Source organism: Coregonus clupeaformis, chromosome 3, assembly GCF_020615455.1.
Source record: "Coregonus clupeaformis isolate EN_2021a chromosome 3, ASM2061545v1, whole genome shotgun sequence".
NCBI lineage: Eukaryota > Metazoa > Chordata > Actinopteri > Salmoniformes > Salmonidae > Coregonus > Coregonus clupeaformis.
The window spans coordinates 7,071,002-7,096,884 of NC_059194.1; the positions used below are offsets into that span (position 1 = coordinate 7,071,002).

Genomic DNA, 25,883 nt, shown 5'->3' on the forward strand with positions numbered 1-25,883 from the left:
TGGTACTGCTCAAGCTACATGCATGGACCCATTCAGTTGCCTCTTATGGAGACAGTTGAAAAGGGATAAAAAACAGAGTTTACAGCATTACTTTATACAATGTAACACAAAGGAAGGGGTCCTTCTTCTAGTCCCTTGATTGGTTCCCGAGGCGTAGGAGGCGGGTCTGCTCTGTCCAGAGTAGAAGCCCCTTTGGTGCACGGCAGAGTCCTCTGCCCTTGGCACCCGACCAGTAGAAAGAAGTGCAGTTTGTGTGTGTGCGTAACTCGTGAGGCATGAGGATGAGTGTGCGTATGCATGGAGATGTGTGTGTGAATGTGTGTATGTTCTCAAAGGAAAGACTCGTGGGGAGCAACCAGATTGTGGCCTGTGGCGTGGGTGTTGTCCTTGAGAAGATATTGGCTCTGTCCATTGTTCTTGCATAGGAACAGCATTGATTGAAAACAAGCTCCTAACATTAAAATGGGTCATATTTACTACGACACCTCTCAACTAGTCAGAAATTAGAACCTGATCGTTGATCAGTTTCAAACAGTCAGCGTCAATACGTTTGTTACTGTTGTTTATTTAGTTTAAAGTCCCACTCCATTTTTAAGCTTTTCCAGTTGAAAAACGATATTCCAAGTATAAATACACTTATGGGTAAAAAGCTATGTTTTGAGCAAAACAGTGTTTTTTTTTTTGTTGACACAATGGAGAAATTCAAGGGTTTTGCAATTCAAGGAGTTGGTCTGATGGTGCACTCTGATGTCATCCTTGCAGGAACATAGAGGAGAAATTGAGGACAAAAGAGGAAAGGCCCAAGCCCCCACTTGTGCCATGTCAGAGGACACCTGGACCACCCAATGAGATGTGATAAATTAGGTTCTAGGGAGGCTGGAGTGGATCTTTAAACAAATAAACGAAACCAAACCTACAAAAACTGACAGAAATTACAAAATAAATCTTCCAGAGATAACAGTAATAATAATATTATTACTATTTTAGAGGAAATTATAGTCTGAATAGGCAATGTTCAATTAGGTTTCACTCACTGGCATGGCCACCTGAAGATGTTTTGGGGTGGGGTTGCTGCTGAGGATTTTTTTGTCCTGCTCTGCTGACTAGGATTTTTCTCTGCTCATACAGGAGTAATAAAGGCCTAGTGCACTCATTTGGTGGATTAAAAAAATATATGTTTTAATATTAATAATAATAAAATAATAACATTAATTTAACAAAAAACTATTGATTTATCAGGGGGTGATGCAGCACCCTCAGAACCGCTACTTCCCGCGGCTATGCTCACTGGCCACAATATAACTAAATATACAGTTAATATCAGTTAAAAAGGCCATTTTTAGTTGTTAAAGAAAGGTGTGACCAGGTTGATTTTTTAGAGGTTTGGCTAATAATACATGGAATTTCACATAAAGAGCCAACAAGCTGACTGTCTATTTTCTCCTGCAAACCACACACTTTGAACTGGGTAATACTTCAACTGTAGCCCACCCCAGACAAACACCAAGCTGGAAGAGAATGCTATAAAAAAAAAAAAAAAAAAATATTTGCCCAATATCAACTTGATCTAACACAGATCAATGGTTTGTTATCAGCATTGTAACAGTGCTTTATCTGTAAAACACCTGTACTGTACATAGGGGATATTCCCAGTCATTGCTTTTTAACAGTCTCTGAATGTGGAGGGTTTCAATGCATGTCAGGTAGAACTGGAGTTACGAGACAGACAGAGCAAACAGCAGCTCAACTGCACGCCCAACTCATTGCAATGGATGGAATGTTAAGCCCTATGTCAAAGTGTGTGTTGCAATAACATTAGCAGAAACCACCTTGACTGAGACATTGGTAACGTTTCTTCCCCAGCAGAAACCAAGATGATATGTATTCACTTACAGTCCATTTGCTCTGAGAGATGAGTCCTCTCTGCGTCTCAGGAATGAGGTGTGTACCGTACATCTGTATTCAGTGTAAACAGAGTTAGTGGATCTTGATCAACAAGAAGATAAGACATCTGATGATTTCATCACGTGTGTCTACATTGACATTTACATGTTAGTCATTTAGCAGACTCTTATCCAGATCGACTTACAGTTAGTGCATTCATCTTAAGATAGCTAGGTGATACAACCACATATCACAGTCATAGTGATTGTGTGTGTGTGTGCGCGCACATGCATGCATGCGTGTGTGAGTATGTGTACAATACTGGGGCATTTTGACAGAGAACATCACCTCTCTCTCTGAGGCAGTTCAACCTGACTGAGAGGTGTGTCTGAGTTTGGGCGTGAGGGCGTGTACAATACTGGGGCATTTTGACAGAGAACATCACCTCTCTCTCTGAGGCAGTTCAACCTGACTGAGAGGTGTGTGTGAGTTTGGGTGTGAGATCACCACCATATTACCTCCTAATTATGCCCTTTATTTATCTATTTGATGCTTCCATAAAATCAGTGGTGTAAAGTACTTAAGTAAAAATACTTTAAAGTACTACTTAAGTGATTTTTTTGGGTATCTGTACTTTACTTTGCTATTTATATTGTTGACAACTTTTACTTTTACTTCACTACATTCCTAAAGAAAATAATGTACTTTTTACTCTATACATTTTCCCTGACACCCAAAAGTACTCGTTACATTTTGAATGCTTAGCAGGACAAGACAATAGTCCAATTCACGCACTTATCAAGAGAACATCCCTGGTCATCCCTACTGCCTCTGATCTGGCAGACTCACTAAACACGCATGCTTCATTTGTGAATTACGTCTGAGTGTTGGAGTGTGCCCCTGGCTATCCATAAATAAAAAATAAAAAACAGTGCTATCTGGTTTGCCTAATATAAGCAATTTGAAATGATTTATACTTTTACTTCTGATACTTAAGTATATTTTTGCAATTACATTTACTTTTGATACTTAAGTATATTTAAAACCAAATACTTTTAGACTTTTAGTCAAGTAGTATTTTACGGGTGACTTTCACTTTTACTTTAGTAATTTTCTATTAAGGTATCTTTACTTTTACTCAAGTATGACAATTGGGTACTTATTCCACCACTGCATCAAATAAAGATCACCATCTAAGTGATGGAGCTTAGCCCAGTCGAATGGCAGATCAGATTAATCATGTCAACAATATGCCAGGCAATAAAAATCATACCTATCCGTAATCAGAGAATAACCACACTAAGGAAGGAAATCATTTTGTCGGAAGAACCTGTTTGATCTGTAAAATGTAAACTGGTTAAGTATGAAGATACAATATACTTTGCTGGGGTAGAAAGTATGAGTCTAAAAAGGAAGAGATAAGACAGGAAAATATTGCCACCAAGTGGCTAGAAGTTTTCAAAGTCTATTTTGCTGATTTTACCATTACCTTTCACACAGATGAATGAGATCAGTATAAGGCAGAATAATTATTATCGGTTTGATAGACAGTCATCAATTGGCAGGTAAAAACAGCTTCTAACTTAAGCTTGAGAATCACCCCTACACCTTGAGGGTCATGAAGGAGGAGGCCTCTTCTTTGTGACAGAGAATGACAACACTTTCAAAATGGTAGGAATAAAGATTTATTTTCATATGAAGAGGTGGTTTGGATTTTTCTTTTTTACAAGTATGTTTTGATAAAACTTGCAAAAAACTTCTAGCATATTCCAAGAATGGAGACATGAGAAAAGGGGATTTATTGCTGAATGTTAAAATGAAGACACTTTTCACTGAGTGGAAAACGATTTGCTTGCTGCTTTTTCCATGCACCCAACTACCTGGACCACTAGGACATGCAGGGGGGCGTGGGGAGAGGAGAGGGGGAGGGGGCGTAAAGGAGATGAGGACAACTGCTGGAAAAACACAAACATTGTGTGTGTGTATGTGCCGTGTTGAAGGGTGTGTGCGAATGTGTGTGTGTGTGTGTGTGTGTGTGTGTGTGTGTGAGAAAGAGATAGTAAATGTGGAAGGTAGGAAGGATTGGTTGCAAGGGAAGGAGGTAAAGGGGATTTTACATTTCAACTACCTCTAGAAGCACATTACCCTCACTGGCAGTATCCCACATTGCAAATCCCAGATTGAATACAGTGAAACTTAGACAAACTAGCCAGAACATTGGGCCATGAAAATATGTATATCTCTAAATGATATTCCACAATAATCCTCTGAATTCATCAAAGGAGTTGGTTATCATTTTTTATAAGGTACTTATTATTACATTTTGTTTGCGATACATGCATCTCCTGTGAGACTCCACTGGTAAAGGGGCACATTTAAATATTCATTTAAAACCAACTCATGGGGACTCATGTATTTGACACAATGCCCTTTTTCTTTTAGGTAGAGGAGCCTGACGCTCTCGGTCCATTTAATCTCATAGTATTTCTGAGGTGGATCCTTTCTGAGGAATGCCTGTAACCCATAGTGGAGTGGACAAGCTGTTGTCATGTGTAAGTCTAACAAATCCCATGATAATAGGTTATGTTATACTCTATGATGTCATTGTCAAGATGGCGGGGTCGGACAGAGACAGACATATATCAGATCATTCAGTCAATATGACCAAGCAAGGTATACGTATGTTAATAATAAAGGTATAGGAATGCAAAAAAGGATGCAATAATCGATAATACCATACCATCTGTTGGCTATGATTAAAAAGGACAAACCGAACAGACACAAACATACTGCAGTCAGTCAGTCAACATAGGAGAGACTTTGCAAAAATTAACCTGTGTCACTTGTCACAGCACACAGCAAACCAGTGCCATTATCACCACGAGCCAATGCCATCATCATCATCATCATCATCATCATCATCATCATCATCATCATCTTCATCTTCATCGTCATCGTCATCTTCATCGTCAAACAAACCTGTGTCATTACACTGTCATAGAACAATCATCCAAGAGCCTCAACATGAACTACATATCAGCATATTTTGGCATTTTTAAAACCCACTTTTCTTTTTCAAGTTTCAAGAGTTTTCAAAGCTCCATACTATATCACAGATGAAACAGACAAGGAAGAGGGACATAATGGATCTGGCCTATGGACCATGGTGGCTCTTGGGAAATGGAGTCTTTTTCTTGATGGGATGTGAAAGTCCTGAGACACAGTGCGGCTTTAGTTAAGCTGCTGGCATAGGAATGGGGGAGGGCAGTCCATGTAGGCCAGAATCAGGCTGGATTGACTGGATTGGTTGGATTGGCAGCTCCCTGGCAAATGAATGCTCATGGAAGGAGGTTTTAGAGTGCAATGGAGCTTCTGGCAGCATGAGGATTGGCCGGTTGAGTATGTCAGTTTAACAGTGACCACACCCTCATAGCTGAATGGACACTCAGGTCTCACTAGACTACAACTCATCACGGAGCGCGCACGCACGCACACACGCACACACGCACACACGCACACACGCACACACGCACACACGCACACACACACCACAACCGTCACCTACACTCGCTCCCATTTAGAAACCCTGAACACCTGTGCAGGTACCTTGGATCATCTGCATTCCTCTGAATCAATACACATACGATGACAGGGGGCGGATGATGACATGAATGACTGATGTGAATTTGTTGGAGTGACTCATCAAAAACTAGCGCATCACTTCCTGTACCAGGACAGGACACCACATCCAGTTGCGTCTGTGATAAATGTCGCCTGTGAATAAACAACTGCGTGTGGATCATACTCATGGAAACATACACCGTTACACAGGAGTGATTCATATTGCATGATGACAGAATCATATCACAGTTCAAACAAGGAGATCCTAAATCAGAGAAAATAAAGTAAAAGTAAAGAGGTCTATAAAAATGAGGAGTCTGTATTAGAAAGGCTACAAAAACTCAACTGGACCTCCGGCTTCAGCACACAGCAAAAGGCACCACAATATTATTCTATTATCTAACTCGTGAAAAAATTGGCAAGTAATCATTTTTTTTCTCTCATAACGCTGTAAATCAAAAACTTTACATATAAATATTTTTCCCCTATAAAAAAAGTCTTTGCTGTTAGCTAGTAGACAATTTTTGCTGAAATGAAAATAAATATTTCATTTGTTTAGAATATCTGTCTGTTATACAAAATAAAAATATTTATCCTAGGTGCAGGTATCTACTCCACTGTTGTCTTTAGGTGGGTCGGGGTCAGGGGTCAGAGATCAGGGGTCAAGGCGGGCGGGTGGGTCTTAAAGGGGTGCGTTGTCATGTTTGGAGGAGCGCGACTGGGAGCTTTTACTGTGTCCGTTGCTGCGGGTGCTTGGCCGCCCCTGCGCCCGGTGAGTCCGTATGTCGGCGGTGGGGGCAGGGACAGTAGATGATCGGTACCCACGCTCGCATGGCTCCATGTTCATGTTCTGCATACTGAGGAAAGGCGTGCTCTCCCCGTGCCCCTCCTCTTCCTCCTCCTCCTCCTCTGATTGGCTGAAGCTCTGAGAGCTGTAGTCCCGTAGGCCCATTGCACGCTGGGAGACATGTCCATTGAGGCGGTTCCGACGCGGGCGCCGGCGGCTCTTGATTGGCTCACGGGAGGAGGCGTACTCCTGCGTGGTCTCGTAGGCCTCGTCGTCAGGGAGATGGTATGGGCTGGATGGAAGGCTGCCCGTGCTCTCTGTCAGGTAGGGTTGGCGCGGGCGACGGGGCTGCCGGTACAACCGTCCATCCTGCAGGGACAGAAACAGAGAACGTCACACACGAGACACTCTAGTCTACAACAAACAACATCATACACTACGGCTCTATCCTTTTAGTGGGCCACCCTCTTGACGGTGGAGAGAAATGTTTTTGTTTTAAAGTGAATTTCCTGCAATTCTACCCATTTTGCCAAAGGGTGGAGATACTTTTTTTCAGTTTTAAAGGAAATTTCCTGCAATTCCAGACATTTTGCCATGCTATACCATGTTAATGATATCTGAGTGACTGCCCTGCGTGCCTGATCTGTATTCTGCCATGATTAGATAGCTGGCTAGACTAACTTACCAATCAAAAGATTGTTAGCTGAGTGTCTGGCAGTGACTTACAACAAGAGAACAATTGCTGATGCACAACCAAATTTCAAACTTGCACCTTGTGTATTCTACTATTTTAACTCTCAACTGTAAGTTGAGACCCTGACTGAGTGTTTTTATTTTGGGGGCCGCCTAGCGCCATGGGGCCCTAAGGGACTGCTTATTTCGCTAATGTCTGGAGCCGGCCCTGTCCACAACTAACAACATCTTACACTACCTACTCCAGTGATTACCTGGGGGCATCTCAGCAGGGGCTGGTCGTCCTCCCGGTGGTAGGCTGCGGCGGCGGGCGACAGGGCGAGGGCGTGGCCCGTGTTGGGGGATGTGATTTGGAAGGTGGGTACTTGGGGGGGCAGTGGGGGGTAGTGGAACTCAACGGGTGACAGACGGGCTGGCGTGGTCAACGCTGACACATACCTGTGGGGAGGGGGAAATGGAGACACACAAACTGTCTTAAATCTGGTTCAGAGGCCCAGATCTGAGACAGTAGACAAGTACTAATTTTGTGGTTGTTTACAATTACAAATCGTGGGCGAACATTCACACTAGTCGTCCCACCTGTCACTATGAGGTGAGTCTCTCAGAGAGTCGTAGGAGTCTCCATACTGCAGGCTGGCTCCCTCAGAACAGCCCCAGTAGGTGGCCCTCCGTGCCCGTGCCTCCATGCAGGTCGGGCTGCTGCATTTACTGGTGCCCACAGACGAGGAGAGCGCCCCCGACTGGCAGTCTGAGTTCATACTGTCTGTCCTCTCTATACTCCAGGTCCGCTCCTCGTGTCTACAGGGAGAGAGAGACGGAAGGAAGTAACGAGAGGGCTTTGTGACATTTCTGATTCGCAGAAATGCCCTGACGTGTGTGTGCTTGTGTGTGTGTGTCTGTGTGTGTGTGTGTTACTACAGCACCTGGAGTTGTGGGAGACTGTAGATGAGTGGTGGGATCTGGTGGATATTCGGCTTGCTGCGTAGTTTACGGCTTCTTCTGGTCCATGTTGTATTACACTACACTCTGTGGTAGGAGCGTTCTTTGAGATGTACTGTGAAAGGAAGAGAGAGATATGTATTGTGGGAGCTGTATAGGCATGGGCGATATGGCAATCTGTCTCTCTATCCCAAGGCTTGCAGACAGTCCTGACTCTAGACATACTGTATGCTGTGTCAGCAGGCTTCAGGCCAAACTGGAATAAGGACGTGTTATAACACCCGTTACAATCAAAACAAATCTGTTTCTGAGCCTGAGGTATCTTGTAGGCCCTGTACACACTCAGTTTGTACAACTGGTGTACAATGCATTTGACAAAGAAATGGTGATCCAAAGGAAGGTTTGTCTGCGCAAAATTCTTTACACAGCGGTTGTCGAGACACCGGACAATGGTTGTGTACATTTCTTTGTGTAGACAAACTCTCTGTAGTATAACAGAAATAACTGTTGTATCACAACCGTTGTGTCAAATGCGTTGTACATCAGTTGTACAACCTGAGTGTGTACAGGGCCGTAGTGACTCACGTCCACCATGGGGATCTCCTCAGGGCCTGGCCCGGGGTGGTTGGGTCCATTAGCCAGCATGCGGTTGGGCTGCTCCACACACTGGTTCTGGTTCACGTTCTGGTTCAGGTGGCCATGTATCTTCTTCCTCTGTTTCCTGTAGGACATACGCAAGAAAAAATGTAATGTGTTATTGTTATAGAATACATTGAGAAAGATAGTAGATAAGAATAGAAAAAGTTGATAGGAAAATGTATATAAATACAAACTACAGTTCGACAGGAATGCAGTAATTTTACAAATTCTGTTCTGTCTGTCATCGAAAATATCCGGCTTCAAACATTAAGACGTTTATTTTTTTAAAAATAATTAGTTAGTAAAGCTCATCTAAGAAGTTTGAAAGCTTAATTTCCGACTGTGACATTATAGCTGTGATCAAAGGCAGTCAGTGAATGCCTCCTGGGCTCTGTGAAGAACTGGTTGAAATGATGTCACAATGACGTAATTTCAACCAGTTCTGCCCGGCTGGGTGGGCTCTGTACAGTACCAGTACGTACTTGGTTTTGCAGTATGCCACCACACACACCATGCCCACTACCAAAAGTGCCACACAGATGCCTGTGATGGTCAACACCCGCCGCTGGTACAGCTCCTCTGCCTCTGTGAACAAACCACACACACACACACACAACACACACATACGGACACACAACACACACATACGGACACACACACACATACACATACGTGTGAGCGCTACTCTACTGGAATAATCAAACAAAAGCTAACTCAGCACCTCCTCTTTCCCTTCATACTCTGACATCCCTGACCTCTGACCTCTAACCTCCCTGAAAGTAACCAATCGTCTTTCTCCTCCACCTTAGTAGTGCTAACCTTAGACAAATCAAACACTAACCATGATGGTACCAACCCTGTAGATTAACAGTGGCTTAGCCACAACATAGACTGTTTCAGTTAGGGGGTGCTTATATTTGTCCTGTTTCACACATGTACAAGTGTGTAACAGTTCAACAGTTCAACTATAGTAGACTCTTTTTTTAAAACTGGCAATACTAGCTTCTGTAGGCTTACTGTATGTCAAGTTCAAACAATCTCTCAGAAACTAGGCCTCATCCTACATAGACCTATATGTTGCAATGTGTGGTTGGTCTGGATTCCCTCTCTGCTTTCCCTACGTGCACAAATGTACCACAATGTCTATGGAATGTATGTCAAAGAGGTCTAAGGACACATGCCTGTATGATGGAATCAGATGATTATCATAAGAGAAAAAGCATTTTAGAGCAAAAACACCACAATGGTTTGGGGATATTCATAAAACTCACCGGCAACTAAATAAACACCTTTAAATTGATCAGAGAACGCACAGATATAGAACTCACAGATAACTCACAGTCCCCATACGTTAACGAGGGAAATATACTGTAGCTTTTGCATGAGAGTTATCATTATTTTGCAAGGTTTAATGTGATTTTCTGATCTTTCTTGTCGGTTACAAAGTGTAGCTAGTGTGAATCTCTGTTGTCATGGTGAAGCTTTATGAATACCTCCCTGTCAGGTGTTCTGATGGCATTTAAATGACCAATGAGCAGAAGGCTCGTTGTGGCGGAACATTGTCAGAAGATAAGTCACAATGACAGAGGAAAACAAACAGAACATGGGGAGAGGGGGAACGAAAGAAAGAAAGAAAGAGTGGACAAAGGAAGATGAAAGTAGGAGACGGCCAGACAGTGGAGGAAGAGGGGCTGGGAAGGTGTGGGGAGGGGGGGATGTTTAAAATGGGGTGGTGATGGGGTTTTTAGTGCTAAAGGTAGGGGAAATGGGGGTGCTGTCTAGAGAGCCTTAGCCTGGCATTGTATGTGTGTCACAGGAGAGGGGACTGATAGGGAATAGGATTGGTGGTTAACATCTACTGAAGGAGCTAGGTCACTATTGCTTGCAGGAGCATCTGATTCAATGCCAATCAACTGGGTCATGGTAGACCTACCACAGCTGGCTGTCTTATGAGACACTGGCTATTTTCTCAGGTGTGGTGTTACTGATAACCATCAGCAAATTTCTGTCAAGTTTGTCTCTCTGACTCAAAAGTACACATTTTAAAATTAATTTTGCCTCACTCAGGTAAATGTATTGTGCCTGCGTTGTAATATCGTCTACTTATATCTTCCTCTCGATCATCAACATTTATTTGGCTTTGCTCTCTCCCTCTATACAGTAACATAATGGAGTGTACTAAAAAGCATCGTTTCTAGGTTTTCTATAATTGAGAGAGGGGGCTAACATGCATGCAGCGGGACAAGTGTCTTTGGACCTGGTAGGTTAGCGGGCGAGTGACAGATCGACAGATCAGAGAAGAGTTATTGGTTCTAGAGAGATGGTAGTAGTGATGTGTGACTGTGAGAGGATCTTGGCAACTCTTAAAATTAATAATATACATTCAAATGAATAATTGTTCCATACCCATAAATTCAATTCCAAGATGCTCTGCCAACGCAGAAAGTTGGACACAATGAAAAGGAAAGAGAACAAGTTTCAGATAGTGATCGTCTACATTGGAACATAGATATATAGATAGTAGATACTGAACCATGAGGTTAGTACGGAATCTTTCGGTGACATAATAATCGTGACTGGCAGGTGTCACGTCCAGTAACAGACAGACAACGCAGACAGCCGCAGCTCTGTGACCCCAGAAAGGAAAGAAAGGAAAGAAACAGAACTGATAAAAGAGAGAGGGAATCAGGCAGGAGACATGCAGAGACAGAGACAGCCACTTCACTTACTGCCATATTTACTAGACCTCATTTCTGGGGTAAACGATTTTTTGTGTGTGGATAAAATCACAAAAAAAAGACAAAAAAAAAAGCAGTGTGTTACTTTCCAACGTAAAAACACAGTATTGTAGATGTTGGTTGGCACAAAAATGGGAACAGCTTTGTAGGTCGACAGATTAATGAGAAGTTCTAATTGTGTCTCTCATTGTTTGTGTTATATGACTAGCTCTAGTCTCTGACACCTTTCATCTGAAATTATTCGGATAAAATATGACAAAGGTATTTTCTATCTCAGCACAGCGTGAGCAATAGCACTAGAAAAATGTGTGTTTCTTAACTTGGTATGATGTGACTCATGCCATCAATGATAGCAGAAAGACTGTTTTTTAACCATATTTATGTATGTATATATAGATATATACAATACTGTATGTATAGGTAACTGCCAAAATAAAGGAAACACTAGAGTAAATGAGGGATACAAAGTATATTGAAAGCAGGTGCTTCCACACAGCTGTGGTTCCTGAGTTAATAAAGCAATTAACATCCCATCATGCTTAGGGTCATGTATAAAAATGCTGGGCAGGCCATTATTTTGGCTACCATGGCTATGCCCCCTTAGGATGACAATGCCCCCATCCACAGGGCACGAGTGGTCACTGAATGGTTTGATGAGCATGAAAATGATGTAAACCATATGCCATGGCCATCTCAGTCACCAGATCTCAACCCAATTGAACACTTATGGGAGATTCTGGAGCGGCGCCTGAGCCAATGTTTTCCACCACCATCAACAAAACACAAAATTATGGAATGTTCTCGTTCAAGAATGGTGTCGCATCCCTCTAATAGAGTTCCAGACAATTGTAGAATATATGCCAAGGTGTTCTGGCTCGTGGTGGCCCAACGCCCTATTAAGACGCTTTATGTTGCTGTTTCCTTTATTTTGGCAGTTACCTGTATATTCATATTGTGCTCCAAGTCCCCATTAGCTGTTCTCTAGGCTTAAACCAACAATGACAAACCCGTTCAAAGTGCTCTACTCCTCTGTGTGGCCTAACATTGGCAAAGAAACACTCTCATAGTTATCTGAGCATGGTAAACAGGACATTGATGGGGCAAACAAACCAATCATGATTTGAATATAAGAACTGGCTTAGGATGAGCTCTCTGGATGAAACATTATGACAATGGGTTATCAGTTGCCCATTTGCAGCAAAACTACTGGCTACTTCACCAACATCTAGTCAGAACATCACAGATAACTACCGATCTTTGTATCAAGCATTGCATCAAGCCATCCAAGCTGCATATCAGGTGCACCCTGTATATTACATTCACTGTATCATCATCCAGTCTCTACTGCAGCATACTGTGTAGCACATGATCAGGAGGGCATGCACAGGGACCTATGTGTTAACTCTGCTGTCTGTTTCTCTGCATGCACCTCTGTCCGTTATTGAGGGGTCTACTGGTTAACTCCCTCTGTGTAAAGGACCAGCTCCAGGGACAGCACATAGTGCAGCAGAGGGAGGTGAGAGGAATGGCAACAGGAAAGGGATAGACACAAAGGCATGCACATACACACTCACACACATTTACATTTGATTCATTTAGCAGACGCTCTTATCCAGAGCGACTTACAGTTAGTGCGTGCATACATATATATATATATTTTTTTCATACTGGCCCCCCGTGGGAATCGAACCCACAACCCTGGCGTTGCAAGCGCCATGCTCTACCAACTGAGCTACACGGGGCCCATAAACACACACACACACACACACACACACACACACACACACACACACACACACACACACACACACACACACACACACACACACACACACACACACACACACACACACACACACACACACACTCTCTCTCTCACACACACACACACACACACACACACACAGGTAGGTATCGCCCTCCAGAGCATGCAGCAGCGTCCCAATGAGGAAGACAGATAGACAGACAGACAGACAGACAGGAGGAAATGAACATACTGTAGAAACCTGCCATGACGGATTTTTGACAGCGATCACCTGTATAGTCATTTGGACACCTGATGGGGGAAACAAGCCACAGAAGGGGAGGAGGGAGGGAGGGAGGGAGGGAAAAGAGGAAGAGGGGGAGGGAGAGGAGAAGAAGAAGGAAATAGTAGGTAGAGAGACGGAGGAGAAAGTACATACAAGGGGAGGGAGGGAGGGAGGAAGAGAGAGAGGTAGGGAGGGAGGGAGAGACAGAGAGAGAGGTAGGGAGAGAGAGGTAGGTAGAGAGAGAGAGAGAGAGAGAGAGAGAGAGAGAGAGAGAGAGAGAGAGAGAGAGAGAGAGAGAGAGAGAGAGAGAGAGAGAGAGAAGAGACAGAGAGAGAGACAGAGAGAGAGAGAGAGAGACAGAGACAGAGACAGAGACAGAGACAGAGAGAGAGAGACAGAGAGAGAGAGAGAGAGAGAGAGAGAGAGAGAGAGAGAGAGAGAGAGAGAGAGAGAGAGAGAGGGAGGGAGGGAGGGAGGAGAAGAGAGGTAGGTAGGGAGGGAGGGGAGAGAGAGAGAGAGAGAGAGAGAGAGAGAGAGAGAGAGAGAGAGAGAGAGAGAGAGAGAGAGAGAGAGAGAGAGAGAGAGAGAGAGAGAGAGAGAGAGAGAGAGAGAGAGAGAGAGAGAGAGAGAGAGAGAGAGAGAGAGAGAGAGAGAGAGAGAGAGAGCGAGAGAGAGAGAGAGAGAGAGAGAGAGAGAGAGAGAGAGAGAGGGAGGGAGGGAGGGACACAAGAGAGCAGAGAACATGGAGTTAGAAACAGATCACAGCCTAATAGTATTTGTCAGAGGTAGAGGGTAGAGCGTTATGACATTGCTATGACATCATCGCTATGGCGTCATCGCTATGACATCATTGCACGCTATGACATCATCATATGTGGAAGGCTGTAAGGTATGGACCTGCGGGAGGAGGAACAGGAGGAGTTGGCGCAAAAAGCATATCAGCAGAAACACCCCCTACACATGACTATTTGACAAGGTTTGTTTCTGAAGATGCACTTTAATAGAGTTTGGGCTTGAAAAACTGCAAAGGCAAAGTCTGCAAGGAAGCACCCCTTTGCTGAAGGACCTCATAGACATCTAAGAGAGAGATGTGGAGGATTGGAGTACACATGGGATGTCCAGGTTCACACTTACCGTACTTTAACTACACTGTAACTAGGGAAAGGGAAAGGGGGATACCGAGTCAGTTGTACAACTGAATGTATTCAACTGAAATGTGTCTTCTGCATTTATCCCAACCCCTCTGAATCAGACACTACACTGTAACTACACTGTAACTACACTGTAACTACTCTGTAACTACTCTGTAACTACATTGTAACTACTCTAACTACATTGTAACTACACTGTAACTACTCTGTAGCTACATTGTAACTACACTGTAACTACTCTGTAACTACATTGTAACTACATTGTAACTACTCTGTAACTACACTGTAACTACTCTGTAACTACTCTGTAACTACACTGTAACTACTCTGTAACTACTCTTTAACTACACTGTAACTACTCTGTAACTACTCTTTAACTACACTGTAACTACTCTGTAACTACACTGTAACTACATTGTAACTACATTGTAACTACTCTGTAACTACTCTGTAACTACTCTGTAACTACACTGTAACTACTCTGTAACTACTCTTTAACTACACTGTAACTACTCTGTAACTACACTGTAACTACTCTGTAACTACTCTGTAACTACACTGTAACTACACTGTAACTACTCTGTAACTACATTGTAAGTACATTGCAACTACAATGTAACTACTCTGTAACTACACTGTAACTACTCTGTAACTACTCTGTAACTACATTGTAACTACTCTAACTACATTGTAACTACACTGTAACTACTCTGTAGCTACATTGTAACTACATTGTAACTACATTGTAACTACTCTGTAACTACACTGTAACTACTCTGTAACTACTCTGTAACTACACTGTAACTACTCTGTAACTACTCTTTAACTACACTGTAACTACTCTGTAACTACTCTTTAACTACACTGTAACTACTCTGTAACTACACTGTAACTACTCTGTAACTACATTGTAACTACATTGTAACTACTCTGTAACTACACTGTAACTACTCTGTAACTACTCTGTAACTACACTGTAACTACTCTGTAACTACTCTTTAACTACACTGTAACTACTCTGTAACTACTCTTTAACTACACTGTAACTACTCTGTAACTACACTGTAACTACTCTGTAACTACATTGTAACTACATTGTAACTACTCTGTAACTACTCTGTAACTACACTGTAACTACTCTGTAACTACTCTTTAACTACACTGTAACTACTCTGTAACTACACTGTAACTACTCTGTAACTACTCTGTAACTACACTGTAACTACACTGTAACTACTCTGTAACTACATTGTAAGTACATTGCAACTACAATGTAACTACTCTGTAACTACACTGTAACTACTCTGTAACTACTCTGTAACTACATTGTAACTACTCTAACTACATTGTAACTACACTGTAACTACTCTGTAGCTACATTGTAACTACATTGTAACTACATTGTAACTACTCTGTAACTACACTGTAACTACTCTGTAACTACTCTGTAACTACACTGTAACTACTCTGTAACTACTCTGTAACTACACTGTAACTACTCTGTAACTACTCTTTAACTACACTGTAACTACTCTGTAACTACACTGTAACTACTCTGTAACTACATTGTAACTACATTGTAACTACTCTGTAACTACTCTGTAACTACACTGTAACTACTCTGTAACTACTCTTTAACTACACTGTAACTACTCTGTAACTACACTGTAACTACTCTGTAACTACTCTGTAACTACACTGTAACTACACTGTAACTACTCTGTAACTACATTGTAAGTACATTGCAACTACACTGTAACTACTCTGTAACTACACTGTAACTACTCTGTAACTACACTGTAACTACACTGTAACTACTCTTTAACTACACTGTAACTACTCTGTAACTACATTGTAACTACATTGCATCTACACTGTAACTACTCTGTAACTACATTGTAACTACACTGTAACTACTCTGTAACTACATTGTAACTACACTGTAACTACTCTGTAACTACATTGTAACTACACTGTAACTACTCTGTAGCTACATTGTAACTACATTGTAACTACACGGTAACTACTCTGTAACTACTCTGTAACTACACTGTAACTACTCTGTAGCTACATTGTAACTACACTGTAACTACTCTGTAGCTACATTGTAACTACACTGTAACTACTCTGTAACTACATTGCATCTACACTGTAACTACTCTGTAACTACATTGTAACTACACTGTAACTACTCTGTAACTACATTGTAACTACACTGTAACTACTCTGTAACTACATTGTAACTACACTGTAACTACTCTGTAACTACATTGCATCTACACTGTAACTACTCTGTAACTACATTGTAACTACACTGTAACTACTCTGTAACTACATTGTAACTACACTGTAACTACTCTGTAACTACATTGTAACTACACTGTAACTACTCTGTAACTACATTGTAACTACACTGTAACTACTCTGTAACTACATTGTAACTACACTGTAACTACTCTGTAACTACATTGTAACTACACTGTAACTACTCTGTAGCTACATTGTAACTACACTGTAACTACTCTGTAACTACATTGCAACTACACTGTAACTACTCTGTAACTACATTGTAACTACATTGTAACTACTCTGTAACTGCACTGTAACTACTCTGTAACTACATTGTAACTACACTGTAACTACTCTGTAACTACTCTGTAACTACACTGTAACTACACTGTAACTACTCTTTAACTACACTGTAACTACTCTGTAACTACATTGTAACTACATTGCATCTACACTGTAACTACTCTGTAACTACATTGTAACTACACTGTAACTACTCTGTAACTACATTGTAACTGCACTGTAACTACTCTGTAACTACATTGTAACTACACTGTAACTATTCTGTAACTACATTGTAACTACACTGTAACTACTCTGTAACTACATTGTAACTACACTGTAACTACCCTGTAACTACATTGTATCTACACTGTAACTACTCTGTAACTACACTGTAACTACTCTGTAACTACATTGCAACTACACTGTAACTACTCTGTAACTACATTGTAACTACATTGCAACTACACTGTAACTACTCTGTAACTACATTGTAACTACACTGTAACTACACTGTAACTACTTTGTAACTACATTGTAACTACCCTGTAACTACATTGTATCTACACTGTAACTACTCTGTAACTACTTTGTAACTACATTGTAACTACCCTGTAACTACATTGTATCTACACTGTAACTACTCTGTAACTACATTGTAACTACACTGTAACTATTCTGTAACTACATTGCAACTACACTGTAACTACACTGTAACTACACTGTAACTACACTGTAACTACACGGTAACTACACTGTAACTACTCTGTAACTACTTTGTAACTACATTGTAACTACCCTGTAACTACATTGTATCTACACTGTAACTACTCTGTAACTACATTGTAACTACACTGTAACTATTCTGTAACTACATTGTAACTACACTGTAACTACTCTGTAACTACATTGTAACTACATTGCAACTACACTGTAACTACTCTGTAACTACACTGTAACTACTCTGTAACTACATTGTAACTACACTGTAACTACTCTGTAACTACTCTGTAACTACATTGTAACTACACTGTAACTACCCTGTAACTACATTGTATCTACACTGTAACTACTCTGTAACTACATTGTAACTACACTGTAACTATTCTGTAACTACATTGCAACTACACTGCAACTACACTGTAACTACTCTGTAACTACATTGTAACTACATTGTAACTACATTGCAACTACACCGCAACTACACTGTAACTACATTGTAACTACACTGTAACTACTCTGTAACTACATTGTAACTACACTGTAACTACATTGTAACTACACTGTAACTACACCGTAACTACACTCTAACTACTCTGTAACTACTTTGTAACTACACTGTAACTACTTTGTGACTACACTGTAACTACACTGTAACTACACTGTAACTACACTGTAACTACTCTGTAACTACTCTGTAACTACTCTGTAACTACATTGCAACTACACTGTAACTACTCTGTAACTACATTGTAACTACACTGTAACTACTCTGTAACTACATTGTAACTACACTGTAACTACATTGTAACTACACTGTAACTACACTGTAACTACTCTGTAACTACACTGTAACTACTCTGTAACTACAGGGTGTGAGTCCAGGCAGCATAATACTCCCTAACACATACATATCCTGATCCCTGATGCTCTAAATCAGCATTCAGTTGAACTAGTCTCACAGGGTCTGAATATTCATAACATGCATAAAACTGCACAGGATATTTTTTCCCCCCTCATACAGTACCAAAGAGAAAACTTCACTGTGCATTTTGGATCAATTAAAGCTAAAACCTCTTCCTTGGAAGAGAAGAGCTCACTCAGCAATTTCCCATGCAGTTATAAATAGAGTGGAAGCGCAGAGTTAATCTGAGACACTTGAGGCAGCATGCATGCCCATGCTAGCAGATCCTCTCTCTCTCTCTCTCTCTCTCTCTCTCTCTCTCTCTCTCTCTCTCTCTCTCTCTCTCTCTCTCTCTCTCTCTCTCTCTCTCTCTCTCTCTCTCTCTCTCTCTCTCTCTCTCTCTCTCTCTCTCTCTCTCTCTCTCTCTCTCTCTCTCTCTCTCTCTCTCTCTCTCTCTCTCTCTCCCCCTCTTTTTGTCAGCCCTGAGAACAAGCTAAAGAAAAAGGGAAAGAGTCTCCACTCATCTCCACAAAGGGATAAACACACCTCTCTTTTTAAAACCGCACTCATCTGAACTAAATAAAATGTAATTCCATCATTTCATCTCTCTTGTTCTGTCTCTCTGATGATAAAGAGGGAAAGGGATTTGTCTGAGGGCTTCTAACCTCTAACATACAATGCTAGTGCCACACCATAGCCTGGCTAGTCTGCTTTGTTCATTCAGAACAGAGCTGATCCGTCTAAACAGACTGACATCTAGGCTAAGAGAGAACACAACGTAACTCTAACTCTGTCTTTGTTTCACTACTCTGTCACAACATAACTCTAACTCTGTCTTTGTTTCTCTACTCTGTCACAACATAACTCTTACTCTGTCTTTGTTTATCTACTCTGTCACAACATAACTCTAACTCTGTCTTTGTTTCTCTACTCTGTCACAACATAACTATAACTCTGTCTTTGTTTCTCTACTCTGTCACAACATAACTCTAACTCTGTCTTTGTTTCTCTACTCTGTCACAACATAACTCTAACTCTGTCTTTGTTTCTCTACTCTGTCACAACATAACTCTAACTCTGTCTTTGTTTCTCTACTCTGTCACAACATAACTCTAACTCTGTACCTCTCCACACAACTCAGGATCAGGAAGCACTACCTGCAACCCCTAATTCACCGGCGACATGACTGGATACACGTCTACCTACCAAAGCCTGACAGAGTACAGTGCTCTGTGTAGGTTAGGGTATCAGCCAGCCAGCCAGCCAGCCAGCCAGCCAGCTAACCAGCACCCAAACACCTCATGCAGATATTTTATTAGGCTGTCTGTCGCAGCGTGAAATGGAACAAGGTATAACTAAGTCTAGTTGTTAGGCTGTCTGTCGCAGCGTGAAACGGAACAAGGTATAACTAAGTCTAGTTGTTAGGCTGTCTGTCGCAGCGTGAAACGGAACAAGGTATAACTAAGTCTAGTTGTTAGGCTGTCTGTCGCAGCGTGAAACGGAACAAGGTATAACTAAGTCTAGTTGTTAGGCTGTCTGTCGCAGCGTGAAACGGAACAAGGTATAACTAAGTCTAGTTGTTAGGCTGTCTGTCGCAGCGTGAAACGGAACAAGGTATAACTAAGTCTAGTTGTTAGGCTGTCTGTCGCAGCGTGAAACGGAACAAGGTATAACTAAGTCTAGTTGTTAGGCTGTCTGTCGCAGCGTGAAAGGGAACAAGGTATAACTAAGTCTAGTTGTTAGGCTGTCTGTCGCAGCGTGAAACGGAACAAGGTATAACTAGGTCTAGTTGTTAGGCTGTCTGTCGCAGCGTGAAACGGAACAAGGTATAACTAAGTCTAGTTGTTAGGCTGTCTGTCGCAGTACGAAACGGAACAAGGTATAACTAAGTCTAGTTGTTAGGCTGTCTGTCGCAGCGTGAAACGGAACAAGGTATAACTAGGTCTAGTTGTTAGGCTGTCTCTCGCAGCGTGAAACGGAACAAGGTATAACTAAGTCTAGTTGTTAGGCTGTCTGTCGCAGCGTGAAACGGAACAAGGTATAACTAAGTCTAGTTGTTAGGCTGTCTGTCGCAGCGTGAAACGGAACAAGGTATAACTAAGTCTAGTTGTTAGGCTGTCTGTCGCAGTACGAAACGGAACAAGGTATAACTAAGTCTAGTTGTTAGGCTGTCTGTCGCAGTACGAAACGGAACAAGGTATAACTAAGTCTAGTTGTTAGGCTGTCTGTCGCAGCGTGAAAGGGAACAAGGTATAACTAAGTCTAGTTGTTAGGCTGTCTGTCGCAGCGTGAAACGGAACAAGGTATAACTAGGTCTAGTTGTTAGGCTGTCTGTCGCAGCGTGAAACGGAACAAGGTATAACTAAGTCTAGTTCTTAGGCTGTCTGTCGCAGTACGAAATGGAACAAGGTATAACTAAGTCTAGTTGTTAGGCTGTCTGTCGCAGCATGAAACGGAACAAGGTATAACTAAGTCTAGTTGTTAAGCTGTCTGTCGCAGCATGAAACGGAACAAGGTATAACTAAGTCTAGTTGTTAGGCTGTCTGTCGCAGTACGAAACGGAACAAGGTATAACTAAGTTTAGTTGTTAGGCTGTCTGTCGCAGCGTGAAATGGAACAAGGTATAACTAAGTCTAGTTGTTAGGCTGTCTGTCTGTGGGGCCTTGTTCACCTGGGAGAAGTAAACGCCTTTCACCTCCACTACCTCACTGTATTGCTTGTTTTCTTGAACGGTTTAGCATTTATTTTTTGCTAACACATCATTTAACAGCATGCAGCCATTCTTGCAACAGTCTAGGAAGGAGCTGGATATATATTAGAGAGATAGGGAAAGAGAGGGAGAGAGGGCAAGAGAAAGAAGGAGAAAGAGATGGAGGTAAAGACACCTTGATGTGGAGAAGCGGATAGATCAGAGATAGGGGAAAGATGACTGTTTGTAGAGAGGAAGAGAAACAGAGGGGTGAAGAGAGAAGAAGAATGACTTTACAATCAACAGGGAAGCATTTTAATGTTGCACCCAGACTAATCCTTGAGACGATAATTTACAATGAACGTGATGACACTTGGCATTCAGTGGCAGCAGAAGGAGATTGGCGATTGGGTTAACAGGGTAAACAACACACAGCTGAAGCCATACAGTGACAGACACAGCAGGAGGACAGGACCACTCACTTACTTGCATGACAGTTGGTTTATACCGTGTATGAAATAGCAGTCTCCACCGTTCACGCAGTACGACTTCTCTGTGTCGTTACAGCGCCGGGCGTGACTCGAGCCTGGAGACAGAGTAGTGGTCACTATGGAGGAGAGAGAGTAAGAGTAGGGGTTAGCAAGGAAGAGGGGGAGCGTGGCGATAACTAAGAAAGAGAAGGAAAGTGTAGAAGTCATTATGGAAGAGGGGTAATAAATTGTTACTAAGGAAGAAAGGGAAAGAACGTGGTCGTGGTGGATGTCAAGAAAGAGAGAATGAAGATGGTGGTAACTAAGGAAGCGAGAAAAAGCGTTGTGGTTACTAAGGAAGAGAGAAAGAGCGTTGTGGTTACTAAGGAAGAGAGAAAGAGCATCATGTTATTAAGGAAGAGAGAAAGAGCGTTGTGGTTACTAAGGAAGAGAGAAAGATCGTTGTGGTTACTAAGGAAGAGAGAAAGAGCGCCGTGGTTACTAAGGAAGAGAGAAAGAGCGCCGTGGTTACTAAGGAAGAGAGAAAGAGCGTCGTGGTTACTAAGGAAGTGAGAAAGAGCGTTGTGGTTACTAAGGAAGAGAGAAAGAGCGTCGTGGTTACTAAGGAAGAGAGAAAGAGCGTCGTTGTTACTAAGGAAGAGAGAAAGAGAATGGTGGTTGTCAAGGAAAACAGAGTCTGTGGTAGTTAATGAAGAAGGTGGAAAGAGTGTGAATGTTATAGAATAGAAGGAATGTCATACTGTAGATAGAGGATGGTGTGTCTGTTGACTCACGGCTCTGCACACTGATGCTGCTCGTAGCGTTCTCCTGGCCCAGCGTGTTCTCAACCACACACGTGTAGTTACCAGAATCCTCCAGCCTCGCTCGGTTGATCTGGACCTTGGAGTTTTTCCTTCAGAGAATGAGAGAGGGACAGAGAAGGAGATAGAGAGAAAGAGAAATGGAGTGAGAGTGATTCATTTGAGTCAATATGAATGGTTCTTCAAAACAGAAACAGCAGCGTCCATAGTGTCTATTGTGGAACGTTTTTAATTATGTGTGTGAATGTGTGACTGGAGGTTGGCCGGTCTCTGAGACCTACTTATTGGTCTTGATTTTGACGTCTTTTCCCCTCTGGAGCTCTCGGCCATCTTTATACCATCGGAAGGAGGGGCTGGGGTTCCCTGACGCCTCACACTTCAGATACAGCCTCTCCCCCTCCATTAAAGACTGGCCCCGCATCGGCCGCAACTTAGGGGCCACAGCTAGACAGAGAGTGAGACAAAGAGAGAGAGACAGAGACAGAAAGAGAGAGACACAGAGCGAGAGAGACAGAGAGCGAGAGAGAGAGAATAAGAGAGAGAAAAAGAGAGAGTGAAAGGTATGTGAGAGAGAGAGAGAGAGAGAGAGAGAGAGAGAGAGAGAGAGAGAGAGAGAGAGAGAGAGAGAGAGAGAGAGAGAGAGAGAGAGAGAGAGAGACGGGGGGCAGGGGTTAGGGAGAGAGCATTTAGTATTTATTAGGATCCCCATTAGTTACTCTTCCTGGTGTCCAAACAAGATTAAAACAATTACATCACAACAAAACACAACAGCCTACATCATAAATAACACAATGCATCATACAATACATTATTACATTATTACTCTAATATTACACATCTACAATATAAAGTCCACAGTACCATAATATCATAACATTCTAATTATAGAGCATGTGTGCATATGCATGTATTTGTGTGTGTGTACGCCTCTTCACAGTCCCCATTGTGCCGTGAGGTGTTGTTTTATCTGTTTAAAAATCTGATTTTACTGCTCGCTTGAGTTACTTGATGTGGAAAATAGTTCAGTTCTAGTCATTGCACTGTCACAGAAACTTTGAAGGTTTTTAATGATATTCACTGTGCCCTGGATAGAAAGCTGCATTGTGTATCTGTATTCATAGACTTGTCAAAGGCGTTTGACACTGAGGACCATACTTTCTTGGTGCAGAGACTGAAGTGTGTTAGGATTACTGGTTATGCTCTGGAGTGGTTTGTAAACTAGCTGTCAGATCGAACCCAGTGTGTTAAGGCAGATGGTTGTAAGTTGGTTGTGCTCGGGTGTGCCTCAAGAATCCATTTTAGGTCCCCTGTAGTTTAATATCCATGTCAACAACATTGGGAGACATATTGAAACAGCTTATGTAATTGTTTATGCGGATGACACTGTTCTCTATTCAAGTGGCAGCAGTTTGACACTGTTCTCTATTCAAGTGGCAGCAGTTTGACACTGTTCTCTATTCAAGTGGCAGCAGTTTGACACTGTTCTCTATTCAAGTGGCAGCAGTTTGACACTGTTCTCTATTCAAGTGGCAGCAGTTTGACACTGTTCTCTATTCAAGTGGCAGCAGTTTGACACTGTTCTCTATTCATGTGGCAGCAATTTGACACTGTTCTCTATTCTAGTGGCAGCAGTTTGACACTGTTCTCTATTCTAGTGGCAGCAATTTGACACTGTTCTCTATTCAAGTGGCAGCAGTTTGACACTGTTCTCTATTCAAGTGGCAGCAGTTTGACACTGTTCTCTATTCTAGTGGCAGCAGTTTGACACTGTTCTCTATTCTAGTGGCAGCAGTTTGACACTGTTCTCTAGTGGCAGCAGTTTGACACTGTTCTCTATTCAAGTGGCAGCAGTTTGACACTGTTCTCTATTCAAGTGGCAGCAGTTTGACACTGTTCTCTATTCAAGTGGCAGCAGTTTGACACTGTTCTCTATTCAAGTGGCAGCAGTTTGACACTGTTCTCTATTCTAGTGGCAGCAGTTTGACACTGTTCTCTATTCAAGTGGCAGCAGTTTGACACTGTTCTCTATTCTAGTGGCAGCAGTTTAACACTGTTCTCTATTCAAGTGGCAGCAGTTTGACTTTGGCTTTTGAAAAAGCTCAAACAGCTTTCAACATCATTCAACAGAATCTGTACGATTTGAAGCTTGTTCTGAATTCCTCTAAAATACAATGCATGGGATATTCCAATACTAAACACTCTGAAAACCATGTAATTACTACCTTGGAAGGACATTCCATAGAGCAAGTCAAAACGTACAATCATCTGGAAGTTTGGGTGGATGAGAAGTTGAGCTTCACCACCCATCTAGAGAAACTCAAGCTGCATATTGGGTTTAATACCGGCACAAAGTTTTTGCAGCCAGAAAAGAGTTGATTCGATTGACTGATTCGTGTTGGACTATGGTGATACTATTTCTGTGCGAGCCTCGAGCTCTACACTGAAGGCTCTTGACTCTGTGTATCATGCAGCCCTTCATTTTGTCACCAATCAGAGACATCTAACTCACCATTGTGATCTCTACAGTGCTATCAGGTGGACATCACAGGCGGTACATTCTTATTTATAAGGCCATTTTAGGAAAACTGCCATTTTATCTATCCTCTCTTCTAGCTCGAAATGAAAACACATACAAGCTCAGGTTTCAATCTTGTTTCATGCTCGAAAATTAGAACCGAGCATGGACAAAAGATTCTTTCATTACTCAGCCCCCAGGTCTTTTAATTCCCTCCAAGCCAACCTAAAACTCCAGGACCTGGTGTCCCTCGAGGAGTTCAAAGGACAAATAGAGATGTAGTTGTTTCTAGTTTTAACCTGGTGTCACTAGTTTGAATTGCCTTATGTAAGGAAGCAAGTCGTTTTACTTCACACACAAATCAAATAACATTTTATTTGTCACATGCGCCGAATCCAACAGGTGTAGAACTTACCGTGAAATGCTTACTTACAAGCCCTTTAACAACAAAGCAGTTTTAAGAAAAATAAGAGTTGAGAAAATATTTCCTAAATAAACTAAAGTAAAAAAATAAAAGAGTAACAATAAAATAACAATAACGAGGCTATATACAGGGGGGGTACCGGTACCGAGTCAATGTGCGGCAGTACAGGTTAGTCAAGGTAATTGAGGTAATAAGAACATGTAGATAGGCGTAAAGTGACTATGCATAGATAACAAACAGCGAGTAGCAGCAGCGTAAAAAAGGGGGGGGTCAATGCAAATAGTCCG

At 42.0% G+C, this 25,883-nt stretch overlaps 1 protein-coding gene across 1 annotated transcript in view; it reads right to left on the bottom strand.

Moving 5' to 3' along the window:
* Positions 1-3,553: 3,553 nt before the first annotated feature.
* nrg2b (neuregulin 2b) overlaps positions 3,554-25,883 on the bottom strand; it is a 66,354-nt gene continuing 44,024 nt past the window's right edge. The window contains exons 2-12 of the mRNA XM_041848533.2: positions 22,939-23,101; positions 22,631-22,749; positions 21,853-21,973; positions 13,299-13,357; positions 10,970-10,993; positions 9,046-9,148; positions 8,510-8,645; positions 7,909-8,039; positions 7,565-7,783; positions 7,240-7,423; positions 3,554-6,661 (exon numbers count right to left, since the gene is read on the bottom strand). Coding sequence (XP_041704467.2) covers positions 6,188-6,661; positions 7,240-7,423; positions 7,565-7,783; positions 7,909-8,039; positions 8,510-8,645; positions 9,046-9,148; positions 10,970-10,993; positions 13,299-13,357; positions 21,853-21,973; positions 22,631-22,749; positions 22,939-23,101 — 1,733 coding nt within the window. The 3' untranslated portion in view covers positions 3,554-6,187. The remainder of the gene's footprint in view (positions 6,662-7,239; positions 7,424-7,564; positions 7,784-7,908; positions 8,040-8,509; positions 8,646-9,045; positions 9,149-10,969; positions 10,994-13,298; positions 13,358-21,852; positions 21,974-22,630; positions 22,750-22,938; positions 23,102-25,883) is intronic.